General features: G+C 49.3%; 1 protein-coding gene across 1 annotated transcript; it reads left to right on the top strand.

Annotated features, from left to right (window-relative positions):
- The first annotated feature begins 7 nt into the window (after nt 1-7).
- LOC139370066 (eukaryotic translation initiation factor 3 subunit B-like) lies at nt 8-26,827 on the top strand. The gene is made up of 18 exons (XM_071109379.1): nt 8-423; nt 1,412-1,613; nt 2,885-3,004; nt 3,972-4,029; nt 4,150-4,278; nt 4,505-4,662; nt 8,646-8,777; nt 12,121-12,187; nt 12,405-12,451; nt 12,871-13,081; nt 13,794-13,887; nt 14,534-14,659; nt 15,241-15,319; nt 15,492-15,630; nt 16,388-16,513; nt 24,266-24,452; nt 24,646-24,755; nt 26,209-26,827. Exons 1-17 carry the CDS (start codon nt 324-326, stop codon nt 24,741-24,743), a joined length of 2,073 nt encoding a protein of 690 aa, XP_070965480.1. The 5' UTR covers nt 8-323; the 3' UTR covers nt 24,744-24,755; nt 26,209-26,827.
- Nucleotides 26,828-27,137: the final 310 nt, after the last annotated feature.

The following is a 27,137-nucleotide window of genomic DNA, read 5'->3' on the forward strand; positions in this document are numbered from 1 at the left end:
TTCCCTCACTACGGAAAGTAAGAAGGACCATTCAAGGTGTGTGCATAAAAAAATCGATTTAAAAATAATAATAACAGCAACTGCGCATTTTCTCCGATCTCATACAATCTGGTAAACTGAATCTAAAAGGTATCGCATCGCACTGCAGCCTATCGACACACTAACACGTGTCTGTAGTGATATCGCGAAACCGGAAGTTAAACTTCTCCTCGACGTTTCCCCGCAATTCGTCCATTTTCAAGTAAATCGCACATGGTGATACACAAAATCTACATTTTACACCGATTTAGCGTCGACTAACACACACTTCTTTAGCCTGTTAAATGCACGACACCGAGGATATGCCGGTTGATGTCGATTTCGACGAGGAGGAACCGTCGTTCAGTGACCCAGAAGACTTTGAAGATGATGTCGACGATGAAGGTGAGGAAACGCAGGAAAGATGCCGGATTATAATGCGGCCTGGAGAGCCGCTTAGCACGTTGTTTTTAACACATAGTAGACAGCTACAAGGCCATCATATGTAGTACATGGACATATAAACCAAAATGTACATAAATAATTTAAATATTTAAAACATTTTGAAGGTTCAACGTGAAGATCAGTTAATGAGGACGTTCATTAAGTGATAATGTTAGTTAGCTACAAGGCCATCATATGTAATATAAACCAACATGTATATAAATAATTGTTAAAATATTTTTTAAAACATGTTTTTTTTTTGAAGGGTCAACGTGAAGATCAGTTAATGATGACTTTTTTTTTTTGAGGATGTTCATTTTAAGTGATAATATTAGTTAGCTACAGTAGCTGCTAAAAGCTAACAGTGGCTTCATTCATACCGATCCACTCAGTTGTCCATACAGATGGCGTACCAAAATGAGAAATATTTACTGCGTCTGTGACATTTTACAACATTTTGTTTGTTAGCTATGTTCTTATTGTAAACAAATGTGAGCATTAACTGTTTTTTGTTTCCAGTTGTTAGTTGAAGCGGGACATTTTGATTCCCCGCCGTCAAGTGTTTTACCGTCTAACCTCAACTACCAGCTGTCAGATAATAGTGAATGCAGATGTGTGTTTTTATAAACTATAACAAAGCCCAAACTACATCCTCACAGCCTTTACCCAAGTTAAATTTTCAGCAGGTGTGGCAAAAATGGTAAATTCACTTTCTGGGGGGGAAAACAGAGCTAATTTTAGGTGACATTGTCGCCAGTAAATTGGTAAAACATGTACAAATGTATGCACACATGAGTCGCTCTGGAATAAAAGTGTATGCTGAACGGCATTATTATTACATGGGGCCTGTCTTTGTCTATACACTATCAATGATATGGAAAACCCTGGTTTGATCAAACTACCTCATCAAATAACATGTTCTTCACCCTCATCCACCCCCCCCCTGTAGAGTTACTGGGTGACCTGCTGCGGGAGAAGCCCCAGGAGGCAGACGGGATAGACTCTGTGGTTGTCGTGGACAATGTGCCCCAGGTCGGCCCCGAGCGCCTGGAGAAACTGAAGAACGTCATCCACAAGATATTCTCCAAGTTCGGCAAGATCACCAACGAGTTCTACCCGACGGTAGACGGACCTGAAGGACTCACTAAGGGGTGAGAAGGAGGGTGCAGGGAGGCTGTAGGAGGGGTGCGGGGAGGCTGTAGGAGGGGTGCAGGGAGGCTGTAGGAGGGGTGCAGGGAGGCTGTAGGAGGGGTGCAGGGAGGCTGTAGGAGGGTGGCTGTAGGAGGGGTTCAGGGAGGCTGTAGGAGGGGTTCAGGGAGGCTGTAGGAGGGGTTCAGGGAGGCTGTAGGAGGGGTTCAGGGAGGCTGTAGGAGGGGTTCAGGGAGGCTGTAGGAGGGGTTCAGGGAGGCTGTAGGTGCAGGGAGGCTGTAGGTGCAGGGAGGCTGTAGGTGCAGGGAGGCTGTAGGTGCAGGGAGGCTGTAGGAGGGTTCAGGGTTGTCACGATACTAAGTATTAAGGAAGGAAAGAAAATGAAACAGACTGCATTTCTTGAGGAAGACAGTCCTAATGTTAGCAGACACACACACACACAGTCCTAATGTTAGCACACACACACACACAGTCCTAATGTTAGCAGACACACACACACACACACACACACAGTCCTAATGTTAGCACACACACACACACAGTCCTAATGTTAGCAGACACACACACACACACACACACACACACACACACAGTCCTAATGTTAGCAGACACACACACACACACACACACACACACAGTCCTAATGTTAGCAGACACACACACACACACAGTCCTAATGTTAGCACACACACACACACACACACAGTCCTAATGTTAGCAGACACACACACACACACCCACAGTCCTAATGTTAGCAGACACACACACACACACACACAGTCCTAATGTTAGCAGACACACACACACACACACACACACACACACACCCACAGTCCTAATGTTAGCAGACACACACACACACACACACAGTCCTAATGTTAGCAGACACACACACACACACACACACACACACACCCACAGTCCTAATGTTAGGGGGAAAACAGCTATATGTTGTCAACCACAGCCGTTTGTTTATTTTCCAAGTTTATAGCACAATATTTAAAGGACCAAAGAGTTTAGTCTTTGTTTTATTGTTTGATCTCTGTAGGTACATCTTCCTGGAGTATGGGGCTCCCACTCAGACCTATAGTTAGTTAACCTGTAGTTAATGTTATCTCTGTAGGTACATCTTCCTGGAGTATCCCACTCAGACCTATAGTTAGTTAACCTGTCGTTAATGTTATCTCCTCTGTAGGTACATCTTCCTGGAGTATGGGGCTCCCACTCAGACCTATAGTTAGTTAACCTGTAGTTAATGTTATCTCCTCTGTAGGTACATCTTCCTGGAGTATGGGGCTCCCACTCAGGCTCTGGAGGCAGTGAAGAACGCTGACGGCTACAAGCTGGACAAGCAGCACACCTTCAGAGTCAATGTGTTCACCGACTTCGACAAGTACGAAAACACCACACACACACACGTGGTGACTAGGGTGTCACAGCTGTTATATGGGTTGTTCTGGGCATCATTCCAGCTGTTATATGGGGTGTCTAGGGCATCATTCCAGCTGTTATATGGGGTGTTCTGGGCATCATTCCAGCTGTTATATGGGGTGTTCTGGGCATCATTCCAGCTGTTATATGGGGTGTTCTGGGGCATCATTCCAGCTGTTATATGGGTTGTTCTGGGCATCATTCCAGCTGTTATATGGGGTGTCTAGGGCATCATTCCAGCTGTTATATGGGGTGTTCTGGGGCATCATTCCAGCTGTTATATGGGGTGTTCTGGGGCATCATTCCAGCTGTTATATGGGGTGTTCTGGGGCATCATTCCAGCTGTTATATTGGGGTGTCCAGGGGCATCATTCCAGCTGTTATATGGAGTGTTCTGGGGCATCATTCCAGCTGTTATATGGGGTGTCTAGGGGCATCATTCCAGCTGTTATATGGGGTGTTCTGGGGCATCATTCCAGCTGTTATATGGTGTGTTCTGGGGCATCATTCCAGCTGTTATATGGGGTGTTCTGGGGCATCGCTCCAGCTGTTATATGGGGTGTTCAGGGCATCATTCCAGCTGTTATATGGGGTGTCTAGGGAGCATCATTCCAGCTGTTATATGGGGTGTCTAGGGAGCATCATTCCAGCTGTTATATGGGGTGTCTAGGGCATCATTCCAGCTGTTATATGGGGTGTCTAGGGCATCATTCCAGCTGTTATATGGGGTGTTCTGGGGCATCATTCCAGCTGTTATATGGGGTGTTCTGGGGCATCACTCCAGCTGTTATATGGGGTGTTCTGGGCATAATTCCAGCTGTTATATGGGGTGTTCTGGGCATCTAGGCACAACATCAACACGGCAGAAATGTTTGCCATAGATACATGATATAGAACTGTCTGCTGTAGATGGTGACGTTGTGTTCCAGGTACATGAGCATCAGTGACGAGTGGGAGACTCCTGAGAAGCAGCCCTTCAAGGACTTTGTGAGTGTTACACACTGTCACTTCAACCACACGTTCAGAGAATACCCACCCGGCGTTGTGGTGGTGGGGGGGGGGGGGGACAAGTCATTACTAACGGTCACTTCCTGTTTGTGTTGCCAGGGTAACATGCGTCACTGGATGGAGGACCCCGACTGTCGTGACCAGTACAGCGTCATCTACGAATCAGGAGAGAGGACCGCCATCTTCAACAATGACGCCAAGGATCCAATCGTCTCCGAGGAGAGGGCGGTGAGTCAACCATTCGACCAATCACGACAGAGCAGTGGTTCAGATGGTTCAACCAATCAGTTTTTTATTTTTTTTTGCACTGAGCATTCTACATCTACAGAAATACTTTTTACGGCTTTGATGCTTAAAAAGTAGAAGGCTTGAACGTGTCATCAAAATGTCTGCCGTGGTGTTGTTATTGTATATTGATTGATTCTGAGGTTGTGACCGTGTTGTGTCCCTGTAGCGCTGGACAGAGACCTATGTGCGCTGGTCTCCCAAGGGAACCTACCTGGCCACGTTCCACCAGCGAGGCATTGCATTGTGGGGCGGAGAGAAGTTCAAGCAGATCCAACGTTTCAGCCACCAGGGAGTGTCTCTGATCGACTTCTCCCCCTGCGAGAGGTAACCAATCGCTAATGAATAATCCATGCCTGTCTAGATCACATCTATGAAGCCTTATGGGGCGGCAGGTAGCCTAGTGGTTAGAGAGGAGGCAGGTAGCCTAGTGGTTAGAGGGGGGGGGCTGGCAGGTAGCCTAGTGGTTAGAGCGTTGGACTTGTAACCGAAAGGTTGCAAGATCAAATCCCCGAGCCAACAAGGTACAAATCTGTCGTTCTGCCCCTGAAAAAGGCAGTTAACCCACTAGACCGTCATTGAAAATAAGAATTTATTCTTAACTGACTTGCCTAGTTAAATAAAGGTAAAATAAAAATGAAGCTACATTACGTTGTTATAATGCTTAATTCCCTGATAGTAAATGAGGACCTTCAGGCCATAATGTAACTCTATGTAGTCTTATTAAGCCTTTTAAGATGTTATAACGCTTCATAGGGATGTCGCTGTGACGTCCAGTCCCCTGATGGGCACCGTAGACACCCCCATGCCCTAGTGGTAGCTCAGTCGGCGGTATGACGCCGTGTGAAGCTACATAAAGGGGTTATAATGCTTGGTAGCTACAGGTAACTGCCAGAATAAAGGAAACCCCAACATAAAGTGTCTTAATAGGGTGTTGCACCACCAGCCAGAACAGCTTCGATGCTCCTCGGCGTAGATTCTACACGTTTCTGGAACTCTATTGGAGGGGTGTGTCACGCTGGCGTAAGGGATCGGGAGACAGGCGCAGGAATACGTAATGTTGTTATTATTATGTACAGGCACGGGGGCGAAGACCAAACAAACATGTATACAACACACAGGGTTGAAACCCCAAAAACAAAAAGAGCGAGGAGTACCTCGAATAAATAACACAAGCGCACAATGACTAACACACGGGACGAGACCCGTAATCATCTGCACAATGACTAACACACGGGACGAGACCCGTAATCATCTGCACAATGACTAACACACGGGACGAGACCCGTAATCATCTGCACAATGACTAACACACGGGACGAGACCCGTAATCATCTGTACAATGACTAACACACGGGACGAGACCCGTAATCATCTGCACAATGACTAACACACGGGACGAGACCCGTAATCATCTGCACAATGACTAACACACGGGACGAGACCCGTAATCATCTGCACAATGACTAACACACGGGACGAGACCCGTAATCATCTGCACAATGACTAACACACGGGACGAGACCCGTAATCATCTGCACAATGACTAACACACGGGACGAGACCCGTAATCATCTGCACAATGACTAACACACGGGACGAGACCCGTAATCATCTGCACAATGACTAACACACGAGACGAGACCCGTAATCATCTGCACAATGACTAACACACGGGACGAGACCCGTAATCATCTGCACAATGACTAACACACGAGACGAGACCCGTAATCATCTGCACAATGACTAACACACGGGACGAGACCCGTAATCATCTGCACAATGACTAACACACGGGACCCGTAATCATCTGCACAATGACTAACACACGGGACGAGACCCGTAATCATCTGCACAATGACTAACACACGAGACCCGTAATCATCTGCACAATGACTAACACACGGGACGAGACCCGTAATCATCTGCACAATGACTAACACACGAGACGAGACCCGTAATCATCTGCACAATGACTAACACACGGGACGAGACCCGTAATCATCTGCACAATGACTAACACACGGGACCCGTAATCATCTGCACAATGACTAACACACGGGACGAGACCCGTAATCATCTGCACAATGACTAACACACGGGAAGAGACCCGTAATCATCTGCACAATGACTAACACACGAGACCCGTAATCATCTGTACAATGACTAACACACGAGACCCGTAATCATCTGCACAATGACTAACACACGGGACCCGTAATCATCTGTACAATTACTAACACAAGAGACCCGTAATCATCTGCACAATGACTAACACACGAGACCCGTAATCATCTGCACAATGACTAACACACGAGACCCGTAATCATCTGCACAATGACTAACACACGAGACCCGTAATCATCTGCACAATGACTAACACACGGGAAGAGACCCGTAATCATCTGCACAATGACTAACACACGGGAAGAGACCCGTAATCATCTGCACAATGACTAACACACGGGACGAGACCCATAATCATCTGCACAATGACTAACACACGGGAAGAGACCCGTAATCATCTGCACAATGACTAACACACGGGAAGAGACCCGTAATCATCTGCACAATGACTAACACACGTGAAGAGACCCGTAATCATCTGCACAATGACTAACACACGGGAAGAGACCCGTAATCATCTGCACAATGACTAACACACGAGACCCGTAATCATCTGTACAATGACTAACACACGAGACCCGTAATCATCTGCACAATGACTAACACACGGGACCCGTAATCATCTGTACAATTACTAACACAAGAGACCCGTAATCATCTGCACAATGACTAACACACGAGACCCGTAATCATCTGCACAATGACTAACACACGAGACCCGTAATCATCTGCACAATGACTAACACACGAGACCCGTAATCATCTGCACAATGACTAACACACGGGAAGAGACCCGTAATCATCTGCACAATGACTAACACACGGGAAGAGACCCGTAATCATCTGCACAATGACTAACACACGGGACGAGACCCATAATCATCTGCACAATGACTAACACACGGGAAGAGACCCGTAATCATCTGCACAATGACTAACACACGGGACGAGACCCGTAATCATCTGCACAATGACTAACACACGGGACGAGACCCGTAATCATCTGTACAACGGCACGGAAGCCCAAAACAGACAGCACAGGTACTCACACGCACCAACGGACATTGTAACAATATATCGACAGGACAATGGTAACCCAAGGGCACACTTATACAATTACTAATCACTGGGGATAGGGTGTGACTAATCACTGGGGATAGGGTGTGACTAATCACTGGGGATAGGGTGTGACTAATCACTGGGCATAGGGTGTGACTAATCACTGGGAATAGGGTGTGACTAATCACTGGGAATAGGGTGTGACTAATCACTGGGGATAGGGTGTGTCTAATCACTGGGAATAGGGACCGGGTGTGACTAATCACTGGGAATAGGGATCAGGTGTGTCTAATCACTGGGAATAGGGACCAGGTGTGTCTAATCACTGGGAATAGGGTGTGACTAATCACTGGGGATAGGGTGTGACTAATCACTGGGGATAGGGTGTGACTAATCACTGGGAATAGGGGCCGGGTGTGACTAATCACTGGGAATAGGGGCCGGGTGTGACTAATCACTGGGAATAGGGGCCGGGTGTGACTAATCACTGGGAATAGGGGCCGGGTGTGACTAATCACTGGGGATAGGGTGTGTCTAATCACTGGGAATAGGGACCGGGTGTGACTAATCACTGGGAATAGGGACCAGGTGTGTCTAATCACTGGGAATAGGGACCGGGTGTGCCTAATGAAAGTCCCGGAGGGATCCGTGATGATGGGAAACCGTTCTTCCACGATAAAATCCTTAATTTAGTGTTTCGTTGACGGTGGTGACAAAACGCTGTCTCGGGCGCCGCTCCAGAATCTCCCAGAAGTGTTAATTTGGGATCCAGTTACTGAGACTCACACACCCTTTAAAACCCCTGTGCTCCTTTCAGAGCCCTCTTTCAAAGTCTCTGAGATCTCTTCTTCTAGCCATGCTTGCCCAGATAATGGTCAACTGGGCATTTTTATACATGACCCTAAGCATCATGGGATGTTAATTGCTTAATTACCTCAGGAACCACACCTGTGTGGAAGCACCTGCTTTCAATGTACTTTGTATCCCTCGTTGACTCAAGTGTTTTCCTTTCATTTTGGCAGTTACCCTGTACATGGTGAGCCTAGTGTGGTTATAACCTGTCTATGTCATCTATACGAATCCTTATGAAGCTACATATAAAGTTGTTATATAATGGTTGGTAGGTACGTGGTGACGTTCAGTCCCCTGATGGACACTAAGGAGGACCCCCAGGCCATCATCATCTGGGACATTCTGACTGGCCAGAAGAAGAGAGGCTTCCACTGTGAGAGCTCCGCCCACTGGCCCATCTTCAAGTAAGGACTGACTACACACCCCTCTGTTTTAATGTCTCTACATCTTCTAGTAAGGCCTGACGACCCACCTCTCTGTTTTCATGTCTCTACATCTTCTAGTAAGGCCTGACGACCCACCCCTCTGTTTTCATGTCTCTACATCTTCTAGTAAGGCCTGACGACCCACCCCTCTGTTTTCATGTCTCTACATCTTCTAGTAAGGCCTGACGACCCACCTCTCTGTTTTCATGTCTCTACATCTTCTAGTAAGGCCTGACGACCCACCCCTCTGTTTTAATGTCTCTACATCTTCTAGTAAGGCCTGACGACCCACCTCTCTGTTTTCATGTCTCTACATCTTCTAGTAAGGCCTGACGACCCACCCCTCTGTTTTCATGTCTCTACATCTTCTAGTAAGGCCTGACGACCCACCCCTCTGTTTTCATGTCTCTACATCTTCTAGTAAGGCCTGACTACCCTCCCCTCTGTTTTCATGTCTCTACATCTTCTAGTAAGGCCTGACTACCCACCCCTCTGTTTTCATGTCTCTACATCTTCTGCAGCGGTCTGTCTTGGTTCTCTCCCCTAACTGCAGCGGTCTGTCTTGGTTCTCTCCCCTAACTGCAGCGGTCTGTCTTGGTTCTCTCTCTAACTGCAGCGGTCTGTCTTGGTTCTCTCCCCTAACTGTCTTGGTTCTCTCCCCTAGCTGCAGCGGTCTGTCTTGGTTCTCTCCCCTAACTGTCTTGGTTCTCTCCCCTAACTGCAGCGGTCTGTCTTGGTTCTCTCCCCTAACTGCAGCGGTCTGTCTTGGTTCTCTCCCCTAACTGCAGCGGTCTGTCTTGGTTCTCTCTCTAACTGCAGCGGTCTGTCTTGGTTCTCTCCTCTAACTACAGCGGTCTGTCTTGGTTCTCTCTCTAACTGCAGCGGTCTGTCTTGGTTCTCTCCCCTAGCTGCAGCGGTCTGTCTTGGTTCTCTCCCCTAACTGTCTTGGTTCTCTCCCCTAACTGCAGCGGTCTGTCTTGGTTCTCTCCCCTAACTGCAGCGGTCTGTCTTGGTTCTCTCCCCTAACTGCAGCGGTCTGTCTTGGTTCTCTCTCTAACTGCAGCGGTCTGTCTTGGTTCTCTCCTCTAACTACAGCGGTCTGTCTTGGTTCTCTCTCTAACTGCAGCGGTCTGTCTTGGTTCTCTCCCCTAACTGCAGCGGTCTGTCTTGGTTCTCTCTCTAACTGCAGCGGTCTGTCTTGGTTCTCTCTCTAACTGCAGCGGTCTGTCTTGGTTCTCTCCCCTAGCTGCAGCGGTCTGTCTTGGTTCTCTCCCCTAACTGTCTTGGTTCTCTCCCCTAACTGCAGCGGTCTGTCTTGGTTCTCTCCCCTAACTGCAGCGGTCTGTCTTGGTTCTCTCTCTAACTGCAGCGGTCTGTCTTGGTTCTCTCCCCTAACTGCAGCGGTCTGTCTTGGTTCTCTCTCTAACTGCAGCGGTCTGTCTTGGTTCTCTCCCCTAACTGCAGCGGTCTGTCTTGGTTCTCTCCCCTAACTGCAGCGGTCTGTCTTGGTTCTCTCCTCTAACTACAGCGGTCTGTCTTGGTTCTCTCTCTAACTGCAGCGGTCTGTCTTGGTTCTCTCCCCTAACTGCAGCGGTCTGTCTTGGTTCTCTCTCTAACTGCAGCGGTCTGTCTTGGTTCTCTCTCTAACTGCAGCGGTCTGTCTTGGTTCTCTCCCCTAACTGCAGCGGTCTGTCTTGGTTCTCTCTCTAACTGCAGCGGTCTGTCTTGGTTCCCCCCCCCTAACTGCAGCGGTCTGTCTTGGTTCCCCCCCCTAACTGCAGCGGTCTGTCTTGGTTCTCTCCCCTAACTGCAGCGTTCTGTCTTGGTTCTCTCCCCTAACTGCAGCGGTCTGTCTTGGTTCTCTCCCCTAACTGCAGCGGTCTGTCTTGGTTCTCTCTCTAACTGCAGCGGTCTGTCTTGGTTCTCTCCCCTAACTGCAGCGGTCTGTCTTGGTTCTCTCTCTAACTGCAGCGGTCTGTCTTGGTTCTCTCTCTAACTGCAGCGGTCTGTCTTGGTTCTCTCTCTAACTGCAGCGGTCTGTCTTGGTTCTCTCTCTAACTGCAGCGGTCTGTCTTGGTTCTCTCTCTAACTGCAGCGGTCTGTCTTGGTTCTCTCTCTAACTGCAGCGGTCTGTCTTGGTTCTCTCTCTAACTGCAGCGGTCTGTCTTGGTTCTCTCCCCTAACTGTCTTGGTTCTCTCTCTAACTGCAGCGGTCTGTCTTGGTTCTCTCTCTAACTGCAGCGGTCTGTCTTGGTTCTCTCCCCTAACTGCAGCGGTCTGTCTTGGTTCTCTCTCTAACTGCAGCGGTCTGTCTTGGTTCTCTCCCCTAACTGCAGCGGTCTGTCTTGGTTCTCTCCTCTAACTGCAGCGGTCTGTCTTGGTTCTCTCTCTAACTGCAGTGGTCTGTCTTGGTTCCCCCCCCTAACTGCAGCGGTCTGTCTTGGTTCTCTCCCCTAACTGCAGCGGTCTGTCTTGGTTCTCTCCTCTAACTGCAGCGGTCTGTCTTGGTTCTCTCCCCTAACTGCAGCGGTCTGTCTTGGTTCTCTCCCCTAACTGTCTTGGTTCTCTCCCCTAACTGTCTTGGTTCTCTCCCCTAACTGTCTTGGTTTTCTCCCCTAGCTGTCTTGGTTCTCTCCCCTAACTGCAGCGGTCTGTCTTGGTTCTCTCCCCTAACTGCAGCGGTCTGTCTTGGTTCTCTCCTCTAACTGCAGCGGTCTGTCTTGGTTCTCTCCCCTAACTGCAGCGGTCTGTCTTGGTTCTCTCCTCTAACTGCAGCGGTCTGTCTTGGTTCTCTCCTCTAACTGCAGCGGTCTGTCTTGGTTCTCTCCCCTAACTGCAGCGGTCTGTCTTGGTTCTCTCTCTAACTGCAGCGGTCTGTCTTGGTTCTCTCCCCTAACTGCAGCGGTCTGTCTTGGTTCTCTCCCCTAACTGCAGCGGTCTGTCTTGGTTCTCTCCCCTAACTACAGCGGTCTGTCTTGGTTCTCTCCTCTAACTGCAGCGGTCTGTCTTGGTTCTCTCCCCTAACTGCAGCGGTCTGTCTTGGTTCTCTCCCTAACTGCAGCGGTCTGTCTTGGTTCTCTCCCCTAGCTGTCTTGGTTCTCTCCCCTAACTGCAGCGGTCTGTCTTGGTTCTCTCCCCTAACTGCCGCGGTCTGTCTTGGTTCTCTCCCTAACTGCAGCGGTCTGTCTTGGTTCTCTCCCCTAGCTGTCTTGGTTCTCTCCCCTAACTGCAGCGGTCTGTCTTGGTTCTCTCCCCTAACTGCCGCGGTCTGTCTTGGTTCTCTCCCTAGCTGCATTGTTCTAACATGTGTCTGTTTCTCCAGGTGGAGTCATGATGGGAAGTTCTTTGCCAGGATGACCCAGGACACACTGAGCATCTACGAGACCCCAGTAAGTCCCCACACTGAGCGTCTGAGACCCCAGTAAGTCCCCACTCTGAGCATCTATGACCCCAGTAAGTCCCCACACTGAGCGTCTGAGACCCCAGTAAGTCCCCACTCTGAGCATCTATGACCCCAGTAAGTTAGATTGACCAGTATTACTCTGAGTTCTGTATAACAGACTGGTGAGTCCGTACTGAACAACATGCTGTTTTCTCCTGTCGTAGTCCATGGGCCTGTTGGATAAGAAGAGTCTGAAGATCAGTGGCATCAAGTAAGTCTTTATCCTGGGCATGTTGACCCTTAATCAGTTAGTTACCAAACACCACCTGTCAGACAGAGACTAGTTAGAGGAATACCACCTGTCAGACAGAGACTAGTTAGAGGAATACCACCTGTTGAACAGAGACTAGTTAGAGGAATACCACCTGTCAGACAGAGACTAGTTAGAGGAATACCACCTGTCAGACAGAGACTAGTTAGAGGAATACCACCTGTCAGACAGAGACTAGTTAGAGGAACACCACCTGTCCTCCCCTCTGCAGGGACTTCTCCTGGTACCCAGGTGATGACATCATAGCAGTGTGTGTGTTAATCCTCTCCTCCCTTCTGCAGGGACTTCTCCTGGTCCCCAGGTGATGACATCATACAGGTGTGTGTGTGTGTGTATTAATCCCCTCCTCCCCTCTGCAGGGACTTCTCCTGGTCCCCAGGCGATAACATCATAGCGTTCTGGGTCCCCGAGGACAAAGACATCCCAGCCAGAGTGACTCTGATGCAGCTTCCCTCCAGACAGGAGATCAGAGTCAGGAACCTCTTCAACGTGGTGGACTGTAAACTCCACTGGCAGAGACAGGGAGACTACCTCTGTGTCAAGGTGGACCGAACACCTAAAGGAACTCAGGTTAGTGAAGGGGGAGGAGAACAGAGGGAGGGTGAAGGGGGGAGGAGAACAGAGAGGGGGTGAAGGGGGAGGAGAACAGAGGGAGGGTGAAGGGGGAAGGAGAACAGAGGGAGGGTGAAGGGGGAGGAGAACAGAGGGAGGGTGAAGGGGGAAGGAGAACAGAGGGAGGGTGAAGGGGGAGGAGAACAGAGGGAGGGTGAAGGGGGAAGGAGAACAGAGGGAGGGTGAAGGGGGAGGAGAACAGAGGGAGGGTGAAGGGGGAGGAGAACAGAGGGAGGGTGAAGGGGGGAGGAGAACAGAGAGAGGGTAAATGGGATGCTTTGATGTTAAACCTCATTTACAAGTCTCCTTTCTCTCTGTCCTCATCCTCTGTCATTCTCTCATTGTCCTCTCCCTCATCGTTCTCTGTCCTCTCCTATCCTCTCGTTCTCTCCTCCTCCTGTCTGTCCTCGCCTCTCGTTCTCTCCTCTTCTCCTCCTCTCTGTCCTCTCCTCCATCATTCTCTCCTCTCTGTCATCTCCTCCATCATTCTCTCTCCTCTGTCATCTCCTATCTGTCATCCTCCTATCCTCTCGTTCTCTCCTCCTCTCCTCCATTTTCTCTCCTCTCTGTCATCTCCCCTATCTGTCATCCTCCTATCCTCTCGTTCTCTCCTCCTCTCCTCCATTTTCTCTCCTCTCTGTCCTCTCCTCTCGTTCTCTCCTTCTCTCAGGGTGTGGTGACCAACTTTGAGATCTTCAGGATGAGAGAGAAGCAGGTTCCTGTTGACGTGGTGGAGATGAAGGGAGACCCGGAATCTAAAACTGGTAACGCACACCCCCCACTCTGACAGGATGGACAGAACCCCCCCCCCCTCACTCTGACAAGACGGACAGAACCCCCTCCCCCCCACTCTGACAGGATGGACAGAACCCCCCCCCCCCCCCCACTCTGACAAGACGGACAGAACCCCCCCCACTGATAATGTACAGTAACACCACCAGGTGCAGTAACACCACCAGGTGCAGTAACACCACCAGGTGCAGTAACACCACTAGGTATAGTAACACCACTAGGTATAGTAACACCACCAGGTGCAGTAACACCACTAGGTGCAGTAACACCACCAGGTACAGTAACACCACCAGGTACAGTAACACCACCAGGTACAGTAACACCACCAGGTGCAGTAACACCAGTGTTGTCGTCCCCTAGCGGAGAGCATCATGGGTACAGTAACACCACCAGGTGCAGTAACACCACCAGGTGCAGTAACACCACCAGGTGCAGTAACACCACTAGGTACAGCAACACCACTAGGTAGCACCACCAGGTGCAGTAACACCACCAGGTGCAGTAACACCAGTGTTGCCGTCCCCTAGTGGAGAGCATCATAGCGTTTGTAGGTATAGTAACATCACCAGGTGCAGTAACACCACCAGGTATAATAACACCAGTGTTGTCGTCCCCTAGCGGAGAGCATCATAGCGTTTGCGTGGGAGCCCAACGGCAGTAAGTTTGCCGTCCTGCACGGTGAATCTCCCAGAATCAACGCCTCGTTCTACCACGTCAAGAACAACGGGAAGATAGAACTCATCAGTGAGTACAACCTTTACCTGAGAATATCTCATGACTCTATAAGGATCGTTATTCCGTCTCTACTGTTGTCAGATGTCGTATTCAGTCCTTTGGCACACAACACAGTCTGTTACTGTAACATTCTCTCTCCTCTCCCCCCCTCTCTCCTCTCCCCCTCTCTCTCCTCCCCTCTCCTTTCCTCCTCCTCTCCCCCCTTCTCTCTCCTCTCCTTCTGCCCTACTCTCTCCTCCCCCCCTTCTCTCTCCTCCCCCTCTCTCTCCTCTCCTCCCCCCCTTGTCTCTCCCCCCTTCTCTCTCCTCTCCTCCCCCCTTCTCTCTCCTCTCCCCCCCCCCTCTCTCTCCTTCCCCCACTTGTCTCCCCTCCCCACTTGTCTCCCCTCCCCACTTGTCTCTCCTTCCCCCACTTGTCTCTCCTCCCCACTTGTCTCTCCTTCCCCCACTTGTCTCTCCTCCCCCCCTTGTCTCTCCTCACCTTCTCTCTCCTCTCCTCCTTGTCTCTCCTCTCTCCTCTCCTCTCCTCCCCTCCTTGTCTCTCCTCTCCTCCCCTCCTTGTCTCTCCTCTCCTCCCCCTTCTCTCTCCAGAGATGTTTGACAAGCAGCAGGCCAACAGCATCTTCTGGAGTCCTCAGGGACAGTTCATGGTGCTGGCTGGACTCAGGAGGTACAAGACCTGTGTGTGTGTGTGTGAGAGAGAGATCTCCCCTTCTGTGTTAACGCTCTCCTCCAGTATGAACGGGGCCTGTGTTAACTCTCTCCTCCAGTATGAACGGGGCCCTGTGTTAACTCTCCTCTCCTCCAGTATGAACGGGGCCTGTGTTAACTCTCTCCTCCAGTATGAACGGGGCCCTGGCGTTTGTGGACACCTCTGACTGCACCATGATGAACATGGTTGAACACTACATGGCCTCTGACGTAGAGTGGGACCCTACGGGACGATACCTGGTGACCTCTGTGTCCTGGTGGAGTCACAAGGTACACCTGACACACACACACACCTGACACACACACACACCTGACACACACACAGGGAATAAACTCCTAATGTCATGTTTATTTAAATGGAAGATGAACCAAATGAAGGTTGGTTTGTACCACAATAATTAACCAATGATACAGTGCCTTGCGAAAGTATTCGGCCCCCTTGAACTTTGCGACCTTTTGCCACATTTCAGGCTTCAAACATAAAGATATAAAACTGTATTTTTTTTGTGAAGAATCAACAACAAGTGGGACACAATCATGAAGTGGAACAACCTTTATTGGATATTTCAAACTTTTTTAACAAATCAAAACCTGAAAATTGGGCGTGCAAAATTATTCAGCCCCCTTAAGTTAATACTTTGTAGCGCCACCTTTTGCTGCGATTACAGCTGTAAGTCGCTTGGGGTATGTCTCTATCAGTTTTGCACATTGAGAGACTGACATTTTTTCCCATTCCTCCTTGCAAAACAGCTCACACAGACACAACTTCAGAAAAATCCCTTCTCCTTTTCTGCTCTCGTGTACATTGTTTTTTTCAACAATCGGGGAGAAAAAAAAGTGTTTTTATCTGAGCCGTACCAAGTGTGTTTTTAAAAAGGGGGTTGTCTCTCCCGTCAGGTGGACAATGTACCAAGTGTGTTTTTATCTGAGCCACACCAAGTGTGTTTTTATCTGAGCCATACCAAGTGTGTTTTTATCTGAGCCATACCAAGTGTGTTTTTAAAAAGGGGGTTGTCTCTCCCGTCAGGTGGACAATGCCTATTGGCTGTGGACCTTCCAGGGGCGTCTCCTCCAGAAGAACAACAAGGATCGTTTCTGTCAGCTACTCTGGAGACCTCGGCCTGCTACCCTGCTCACACAGGACTCCATCAAGGTAGGTACCGGAGGCCTGCTACCCTATGTATAACATGGGCTTAGCCGGGACCCGTGACTGTCTTGTTGCTACTATAACATGGGCTTAGCCGGGACCCTGACAGTCTTGTTGCTACGTATAACATGGGCTTAGCTGGGACCCGTGACAGTCTTGTTGCTACGTATCACATGGGCTTAGCCGGGACCCTTGACTGTCTTGTTGCTATGTATAACACGGGCTTAGCCGGGACCCTGACTGTCTTGTTGCTACGTATAACATGGGCTTAGCCGGTACCCTTGACTGTCTTGTTGCTATGTATAACATGGGCTTAGCCGGGACCCTTGACTGTCTTGTTGCTATGTATAACATGGGCTTAGCCGGGACCCTTGGTTTTGACAGTCTTGTTGCTACGTATAACATGGGCTTAGCCGGGACCCTTGGTTTTGACTGTCTTGTTGCTATGCATAACATGGGCTTAGCCGGGACCCTAACAGTCTTGTTGCTACGTATAACATGGGCTTAGCCGGGACCCTTGACTGTCTTGTTGCTATGTATAACATGGGCTTAGCCGGGACCCTGACAGTCTTGTTGCTACGTATAACATGGGCTTAGCCGGGACCCTGACAGTCTTGTTGCTACGTATAACGTGGGCTTAGCCGGGACCCTGACAGTCTTGTTGCTACGTATAACATGGGCTTAGCCGGGACCCTGACAGTCTTGTTGCTATGTATAACATGGGCTTAGCCGGGACCCTGACAGTCTTGTTGCTACTATAACATGGGCTTAGCTGGGACCCTTGGTTTTGACAGTCTTGTTGCTATGTATAACATGGGCTTAGCCGGGACCCTGACAGTCTTGTTGCTACGTATAACATGGGCTTAGCTGGGACCCTGACAGTCTTGTTGCTACTATAACATGGGCTTAGCCGGGACCCTGACAGTCTTGTTGCTACTATAACATGGGCTTAGCTGGGACCCTGACAGTCTTGTTGCTACTATAACATGGGCTTAGCTGGGACCCTGACAGTCTTGTTGCTACGTATAACATGGGTTTAGCTGGGACCCTGACAGTCTTCTTGCTACGTATCACATGGGTTTAGCTGGGACCCTGACAGTCTTGTTGCTACTATAACATGGGCTTAGCCGGGACCCTGACAATCTTGTTGCTACGTATAACATGGGTTTAGCTGGGACCCTTGGTTTTGACAGTCTTGTTGCTACGTATAACATGGGTTTAGCTGGGACCCTGACAGTCTTGTTGCTACTATAACATGGGCTTAGCCGGGACCCTGACAGTCTTGTTGCTACGTATAACATGGGTTTAGCCGGGACCCTGACAGTCTTGTTGCTACGTATCACATGGGTTTAGCCGGGACCCTGACTGTCTTGTTGCTACGTATAACGTGGGCTTAGCTGGGACCCTGACAGTCTTGTTGCTACGTATAACATGGGCTTAGCCGGGACCCTGACAGTCTTGTTGCTACGTATAACGTGGGCTTAGCTGGGACCCTGACAGTCTTGTTGCTACTATAACATGGGCTTAGCCGGGACCCTGACAGTCTTGTTGCTACGTATAACATGGGTTTAGCCGGGACCCTGACAGTCTTGTTGCTACGTATCACATGGGTTTAGCCGGGACCCTGACTGTCTTGTTGCTACGTATAACGTGGGCTTAGCTGGGACCCTGACAGTCTTGTTGCTACGTATAACGTGGGCTTAGCCGGGACCCTGACAGTCTTGTTGCTACGTATAACGTGGGCTTAGCCGGGACCCTGACAGTCTTGTTGCTACTATAACATGGGCTTAGCCGGGACCCTGACAGTCTTGTTGCTACGTATCACATGGGCTTAGCCGGGCCCCTGACAGTCTTGTTGCTACGTATAACATGGGCTTAGCCGGGACCCTGACAGTCTTGTTGCTACTATAACATGGGCTTAGCCGGGACCCTTGGTGGTCTTGTTGCTACTATAACATGGGCTTAGCCGGGACCCTGACAGTCTTGTTGCTACTATAACATGGGCTTAGCCGGGACCCTGACAGTCTTGTTGCTACTATAACGTGGGCTTAGCCGGGACCCTGACAGTCTTGTTGCTACTTTAACGTGGGCTTAGCCGGGACCCTGACAGTCTTGTTGCTACGTATAACATGGGCTTAGCCGGGAACCGTGACAGTCTTGTTGCTATGTATAACATGGGCTTAGCCGGGAACCGTGACAGTCTTGTTGCTACTATAACATGGGCTTAGCCGGGACCCTTGGTTTTGACAGTCTTGTTGCTACTATAACATGGGCTTAGCTGGGACCCTGACAGTCTTGTTGCTACGTATAACATGGGCTTAGCCGGGAACCGTGACAGTCTTGTTGCTACTATAACATGGGCTTAGCTGGGACCCTGACAGTCTTGTTGCTATGTATAACATGGGCTTAGCCGGGAACCGTGACAGTCTTGTTGCTACTATAACATGGGCTTAGCCGGGACCCTTGGTTTTGACAGTCTTGTTGCTACTATAACATGGGCTTAGCTGGGACCCTGACAGTCTTGTTGCTACTATAACATGGGCTTAGCCGGGACCCTGACAGTCTTGTTGCTACGTATAACATGGGTTTAGCCGGGATCCTGACAGTCTTGTTGCTACTATAACATGGGTTTAGCTGGGACCCTGACAGTCTTGTTGCTACGTATAACATGGGCTTAGCCGGGAACCGTGACAGTCTTGTTGCTACTATAACATGGGCTTAGCCGGGAACCGTGACAGTCTTGTTGCTACTATAACATGGGCTTAGCCGGGAACCGTGACAGTCTTGTTGCTACGTATAACATGGGCTTAGCCGGGACCCTGACAGTCTTGTTGCTACTATAACATGGGCTTAGCCGGGACCCTGACAGTCTTGTTGCTACTATAACATGGGCTTAGCCGGGACCCTGACAGTCTTGTTGCTACTATAACATGGGCTTAGCCGGGAACCGTGACAGTCTTGTTGCTACTATAACATGGGTTTAGCCGGGACCCTGACAGTCTTGTTGCTACTATAACATGGGCTTAGCCGGGACCCTGACAGTCTTGTTGCTACTATAACATGGGCTTAGCCGGGACCCTGACAGTCTTGTTGCTACTATAACATGGGCTTCGCCGGGACCCTGACAGTCTTGTTGCTACGTATAACATGGGTTTAGCCGGGACCCTGACAGTCTTGTTGCTACTATAACATGGGCTTAGCCGGGACCCTGACAGTCTTGTTGCTACTATAACATGGGCTTAGCCGGGACCCTGACAGTCTTGTTGCTACGTATAACATGGGCTTAGCTGGGACCCTGACAGTCTTGTTGCTACGTATAACATGGGCTTAGCTGGGACCCTGACAGTCTTGTTGCTACTATAACATGGGCTTAGCCGGGACCCTTGGTTTTGACAGTCTTGTTGCTACTATAACATGGGCTTAGCTGGGACCCTGACAGTCTTGTTGCTACGTATAACATGGGCTTAGCCGGGAACCGTGACAGTCTTGTTGCTACTATAACATGGGCTTAGCCGGGACCCTGACAGTCTTGTTGCTACGTATAACATGGGCTTAGCTGGGACCCTGACAGTCTTGTTGCTACTATAACATGGGCTTAGCTGGGACCCTGACAGTCTTGTTGCTACGTATAACATGGGCTTAGCCGGGACCCTGACAGTCTTGTTGCTACGTATAACATGGGCTTAGCCGGGACCCTGACAGTCTTGTTGCTACGTATAACATGGGCTTAGCTGGGACCCTGACAGTCTTGTTGCTACGTATAACATGGGCTTAGCTGGGACCCTGACAGTCTTGTTGCTACTATAACATGGGCTTAGCCGGGACCCTTGGTTTTGACAGTCTTGTTGCTACTATAACATGGGCTTAGCTGGGACCCTGACAGTCTTGTTGCTACGTATAACATGGGCTTAGCCGGGAACCGTGACAGTCTTGTTGCTACTATAACATGGGCTTAGCCGGGACCCTGACAGTCTTGTTGCTACGTATAACATGGGCTTAGCTGGGACCCTGACAGTCTTGTTGCTACTATAACATGGGCTTAGCTGGGACCCTGACAGTCTTGTTGCTACGTATAACATGGGCTTAGCCGGGACCCTGACAGTCTTGTTGCTACGTATAACATGGGCTTAGCTGGGACCCTGACAGTCTTGTTGCTACGTATAACATGGGCTTAGCTGGGACCCTGACAGTCTTGTTGCTACTATAACATGGGCTTAGCTGGGACCCTGACAGTCTTGTTGCTATGTATAACATGGGCTTAGCTGGGACCCTGACAGTCTTGTTGCTACTATAACATGGGCTTAGCTGGGACCCTGACAGTCTTGTTGCTACTATAACATGGGCTTAGCCGGGACCCTGACAGTCTTGTTGCTACTATAACATGGGCTTAGCTGGGACCCTGACAGTCTTGTTGCTACTATAACATGGGCTTAGCTGGGACCCTGACAGTCTTGTTGCTACTATAACATGGGCTTAGCCGGGACCCTGACAGTCTTGTTGCTACGTATAACATGGGTTTAGCCGGGACCCTGACAGTCTTGTTGCTACGTATCACATGGGTTTAGCCGGGACCCTGACTGTCTTGTTGCTACGTATAACGTGGGCTTAGCTGGGACCCTGACAGTCTTGTTGCTACGTATAACATGGGCTTAGCCGGGACCCTGACAGTCTTGTTGCTACGTATAACGTGGGCTTAGCTGGGACCCTGACAGTCTTGTTGCTACTATAACATGGGCTTAGCCGGGACCCTGACAGTCTTGTTGCTACGTATAACATGGGTTTAGCCGGGACCCTGACAGTCTTGTTGCTACGTATCACATGGGTTTAGCCGGGACCCTGACTGTCTTGTTGCTACGTATAACGTGGGCTTAGCTGGGACCCTGACAGTCTTGTTGCTACGTATAACGTGGGCTTAGCCGGGACCCTGACAGTCTTGTTGCTACGTATAACGTGGGCTTAGCCGGGACCCTGACAGTCTTGTTGCTACTATAACATGGGCTTAGCCGGGACCCTGACAGTCTTGTTGCTACGTATCACATGGGCTTAGCCGGGACCCTGACAGTCTTGTTGCTACGTATAACATGGGCTTAGCCGGGACCCTGACAGTCTTGTTGCTACTATAACATGGGCTTAGCCGGGACCCTTGGTGGTCTTGTTGCTACTATAACATGGGCTTAGCCGGGACCCTGACAGTCTTGTTGCTACTATAACATGGGCTTAGCCGGGACCCTGACAGTCTTGTTGCTACTATAACGTGGGCTTAGCCGGGACCCTGACAGTCTTGTTGCTACTTTAACGTGGGCTTAGCCGGGACCCTGACAGTCTTGTTGCTACGTATAACATGGGCTTAGCCGGGAACCGTGACAGTCTTGTTGCTATGTATAACATGGGCTTAGCCGGGAACCGTGACAGTCTTGTTGCTACTATAACATGGGCTTAGCCGGGACCCTTGGTTTTGACAGTCTTGTTGCTACTATAACATGGGCTTAGCTGGGACCCTGACAGTCTTGTTGCTACGTATAACATGGGCTTAGCCGGGAACCGTGACAGTCTTGTTGCTACTATAACATGGGCTTAGCTGGGACCCTGACAGTCTTGTTGCTATGTATAACATGGGCTTAGCCGGGAACCGTGACAGTCTTGTTGCTACTATAACATGGGCTTAGCCGGGACCCTTGGTTTTGACAGTCTTGTTGCTACTATAACATGGGCTTAGCTGGGACCCTGACAGTCTTGTTGCTACTATAACATGGGCTTAGCCGGGACCCTGACAGTCTTGTTGCTACGTATAACATGGGTTTAGCCGGGATCCTGACAGTCTTGTTGCTACTATAACATGGGTTTAGCTGGGACCCTGACAGTCTTGTTGCTACGTATAACATGGGCTTAGCCGGGAACCGTGACAGTCTTGTTGCTACTATAACATGGGCTTAGCCGGGAACCGTGACAGTCTTGTTGCTACTATAACATGGGCTTAGCCGGGAACCGTGACAGTCTTGTTGCTACGTATAACATGGGCTTAGCCGGGACCCTGACAGTCTTGTTGCTACTATAACATGGGCTTAGCCGGGACCCTGACAGTCTTGTTGCTACTATAACATGGGCTTAGCCGGGACCCTGACAGTCTTGTTGCTACTATAACATGGGCTTAGCCGGGAACCGTGACAGTCTTGTTGCTACTATAACATGGGTTTAGCCGGGACCCTGACAGTCTTGTTGCTACTATAACATGGGCTTAGCCGGGACCCTGACAGTCTTGTTGCTACTATAACATGGGCTTAGCCGGGACCCTGACAGTCTTGTTGCTACTATAACATGGGCTTAGCCGGGACCCTGACAGTCTTGTTGCTACGTATAACATGGGTTTAGCCGGGACCCTGACAGTCTTGTTGCTACTATAACATGGGCTTAGCCGGGACCCTGACAGTCTTGTTGCTACTATAACATGGGCTTAGCCGGGACCCTGACAGTCTTGTTGCTACGTATAACATGGGCTTAGCTGGGACCCTGACAGTCTTGTTGCTACGTATAACATGGGCTTAGCTGGGACCCTGACAGTCTTGTTGCTACTATAACATGGGCTTAGCCGGGACCCTTGGTTTTGACAGTCTTGTTGCTACTATAACATGGGCTTAGCTGGGACCCTGACAGTCTTGTTGCTACGTATAACATGGGCTTAGCCGGGAACCGTGACAGTCTTGTTGCTACTATAACATGGGCTTAGCCGGGACCCTGACAGTCTTGTTGCTACGTATAACATGGGCTTAGCTGGGACCCTGACAGTCTTGTTGCTACTATAACATGGGCTTAGCTGGGACCCTGACAGTCTTGTTGCTACGTATAACATGGGCTTAGCCGGGACCCTGACAGTCTTGTTGCTACGTATAACATGGGCTTAGCCGGGACCCTGACAGTCTTGTTGCTACTATAACATGGGCTTAGCCGGGACCCTGACAGTCTTGTTGCTACGTATAACATGGGCTTAGCCGGGACCCTGACAGTCTTGTTGCTACGTATAACATGGGCTTAGCTGGGACCCTGACAGTCTTGTTGCTACGTATAACATGGGCTTAGCTGGGACCCTGACAGTCTTGTTGCTACTATAACATGGGCTTAGCCGGGACCCTTGGTTTTGACAGTCTTGTTGCTACTATAACATGGGCTTAGCTGGGACCCTGACAGTCTTGTTGCTACGTATAACATGGGCTTAGCCGGGAACCGTGACAGTCTTGTTGCTACTATAACATGGGCTTAGCCGGGACCCTGACAGTCTTGTTGCTACGTATAACATGGGCTTAGCTGGGACCCTGACAGTCTTGTTGCTACTATAACATGGGCTTAGCTGGGACCCTGACAGTCTTGTTGCTACGTATAACATGGGCTTAGCCGGGACCCTGACAGTCTTGTTGCTACGTATAACATGGGCTTAGCTGGGACCCTGACAGTCTTGTTGCTACGTATAACATGGGCTTAGCTGGGACCCTGACAGTCTTGTTGCTACTATAACATGGGCTTAGCTGGGACCCTGACAGTCTTGTTGCTATGTATAACATGGGCTTAGCTGGGACCCTGACAGTCTTGTTGCTACTATAACATGGGCTTAGCTGGGACCCTGACAGTCTTGTTGCTACTATAACATGGGCTTAGCCGGGACCCTGACAGTCTTGTTGCTACTATAACATGGGCTTAGCTGGGACCCTGACAGTCTTGTTGCTACGTATAACGTGTTTTTCTTCTGTGTTTTGACCCGTTACCCAGGTGATCAAGAAGGACCTGAAGAAGTACTCTAAGATCTTTGAGCAGAAGGATCGTCTGAGCCAGTCGAAGGCCTCCAGGGAGCTGGTGGACAAGAGGAGGAGCATGATGGAGGACTACCGTACCTACCGAGAGGCTGCCCTGCAGCAGCACCACGAACAGAAGACCGCCCGCCTGCAGCTCCGAGGAGGTACGTAGATAAACCCCCCCCCCCCTCACCGTCTTAACGTCTCCATCTATGGCGGCCCAGACTCTTCCGTCCAACTGCCTCACGCTACAGAAACAGGGAGATGGGCTGTTGCCCCCCCCCCCCCCCCCCGTGGGCCGTTCAGGCTTGGGACCAGGCTTACTAAACGTGACCCCTGACCTCTCTCTGTCTCTAGGAGTGGACACTGACGAGCTGGACAGTAACACAGATGACTGGGAGGAGGAGACCATTGAGTTTTTTATCAACGAAGAAATCATTCCCCTCGGAGAGTAGTCCCCTACGCAGGTAACACCCACACGCACTACTACACACACACACACACACACACACTACCTACACACACACACTACTACACACATCATTCCCCTCTGAGAGTAGTCCCCTACGCAGGTACCACCCACACACACTACTACTACACACACACACACTACTACACACACACACCCACACACTACTACTACACACACACACACACTCTACCTACACACACTACTACACACACACACTACCTACACACACACTACTACTACATACACACACACACACACACACACACACACACACACTACCTACACATACTCACTACACACACACTACTACTACACACACACACACACTACCTACTACTACTACTACACACACACACACACTACCTACTACTACTACTACACACACACACACACTACCTACTACTACACACACACACACACACTACCTACACACTACCTACTACTACACACACACACACACACACACACTACCTACACACACACTACTACCCACACACTCACTACACACACTACTACTACTACACACACACACACACACACACACTACTACCCACACACACACTACCTACACACACACTCTACCTACACACACACTACTACCCACACACACACACACTACCTACACACACACTACTACTACTACACACACACGCACACACACTACCTACACACACACTACTACTACACACACACACTACTACTACTACACCACACACACACACACACTACTACTACACACACACACACACACACACACACACTACCTACACACACACACACACACACTACCTACACATACTCACTACACACACACTACTACTACACACACACACACACTACCTACTACTACTACACACACACACTACCTACTACTACACACACACACACACTACCTACTACTACTACTACACACACACACACACACACTACCTACTACTACACACACACACACACACTACCTACTACTACACACACACACACACACTACCTACACACTACCTACTACTACACACACACACACACACACACACACTACCTACACACACACTACTACCCACACACTCACTACACACACTACTACTACTACACACACACACACACACACACACTACTACCCACACACACACTACCTACACACACACTCTACCTACACACACACTACTACCCACACACACACACTCTACCTACACACACACTACTACCCACACACACACACACTACCTACACACACACTACTACTACACACACACACACACACACACTACCTACACACACACACTACTACTACACACACACACTACCTACACACACACTACTACTACTACACACACACACACACACACACACACACACACTACCTACACACACACACTACTACTACACACACACTACCTACACACACACTAACTGGCTGTGGTTTTGACGGTCTCTCCCTCCTTTCTCTCCAGGTCCATTTTTGCGTGGGGACTAGAGGGAGGGGGGGGCGTTGCCTTGTCGACTGGAGGAGGGAAAACTACGCTGAGAATCTTGGGAGTCGCCAGAGTTCCACCATTCTCTCTTTGTGACATCATCAAAGCGTGCCTTGTGGTATAGCGACTACAGCAAGCTAACAACTGAGGGAGGAGGGAGGAAACCAACTTTTAAACTCTTTAAATTTCATCACCGTGGTCTTTTTCTGGCACTTTTTGAAATAGAACAATACTGTCGTTTTTTTTTCTTTTCTCATAATCGATCCTCGCTCACTCACTTTCTATCCTTCTTATCTTGACTACACACCCAGTCTTTAACCGTCATTACCGTGGCAACGGTCACACCTTACCATAAAGAGACGGAGACCGTTGCACCACCACCGGGAGGGATGACGTGGCAGTGTATGTGTGAGGCTAGAGAGCGTGTTCTCCTGATGACCAAACGTTCAAGGCTGTGTTGTAGTAGTAGTGTGTTGAAGTGGCAGTATCCTCCTCCGTTTAGACTACCTGACGTTGTTGTTGTTGTTGTTGTTATCATACTAGACCACAACTATCACATGATCTTCGACGTCAATAAAGATAAACGTCATTCAAATCATCCACTCTTGTCTGTGGTTTTTACATGTTGCTTAATAAGGTTGTTTTTATATATTTATTCATGTGTTAAGTGTTTTATATATTTATTCATGTGTTGAGTGTTTTATATATTTATTCATGTGTTGAGTGTTTTATATATTTATTCATGTGTTGAGTGTTTTATATATTTATTCATGTGTTGAGTGTTTTATATATTTATTCATGTGTTGAGTGTTTTATATATTTATTCATGTGTTGAGTGTTTTATATATTTATTCATGTGTTGAGTGTTTTATATATTTATTCATGTGTTGAGTGTTTTATATATTTAT

This window comes from Oncorhynchus clarkii, chromosome 17 (assembly GCF_045791955.1).
Source record: "Oncorhynchus clarkii lewisi isolate Uvic-CL-2024 chromosome 17, UVic_Ocla_1.0, whole genome shotgun sequence".
Taxonomy (NCBI): Eukaryota; Metazoa; Chordata; class Actinopteri; order Salmoniformes; family Salmonidae; genus Oncorhynchus; species Oncorhynchus clarkii.

Coding starts and splice junctions, on each gene's coding strand:
- LOC139370066 (XM_071109379.1), top strand. CDS start 324: ATGCACGACACCGAGGATATGCCGGTTGATGTCGATTTCGACGAGGAG. Junction 3,005..3,971: donor GTGTTCACCGACTTCGACAA/GTACGAAAACAC, acceptor GTTGTGTTCCAG/GTACATGAGCATCAGTGACG. Junction 8,778..12,120: donor GCCCACTGGCCCATCTTCAA/GTAAGGACTGAC, acceptor CTGTTTCTCCAG/GTGGAGTCATGATGGGAAGT.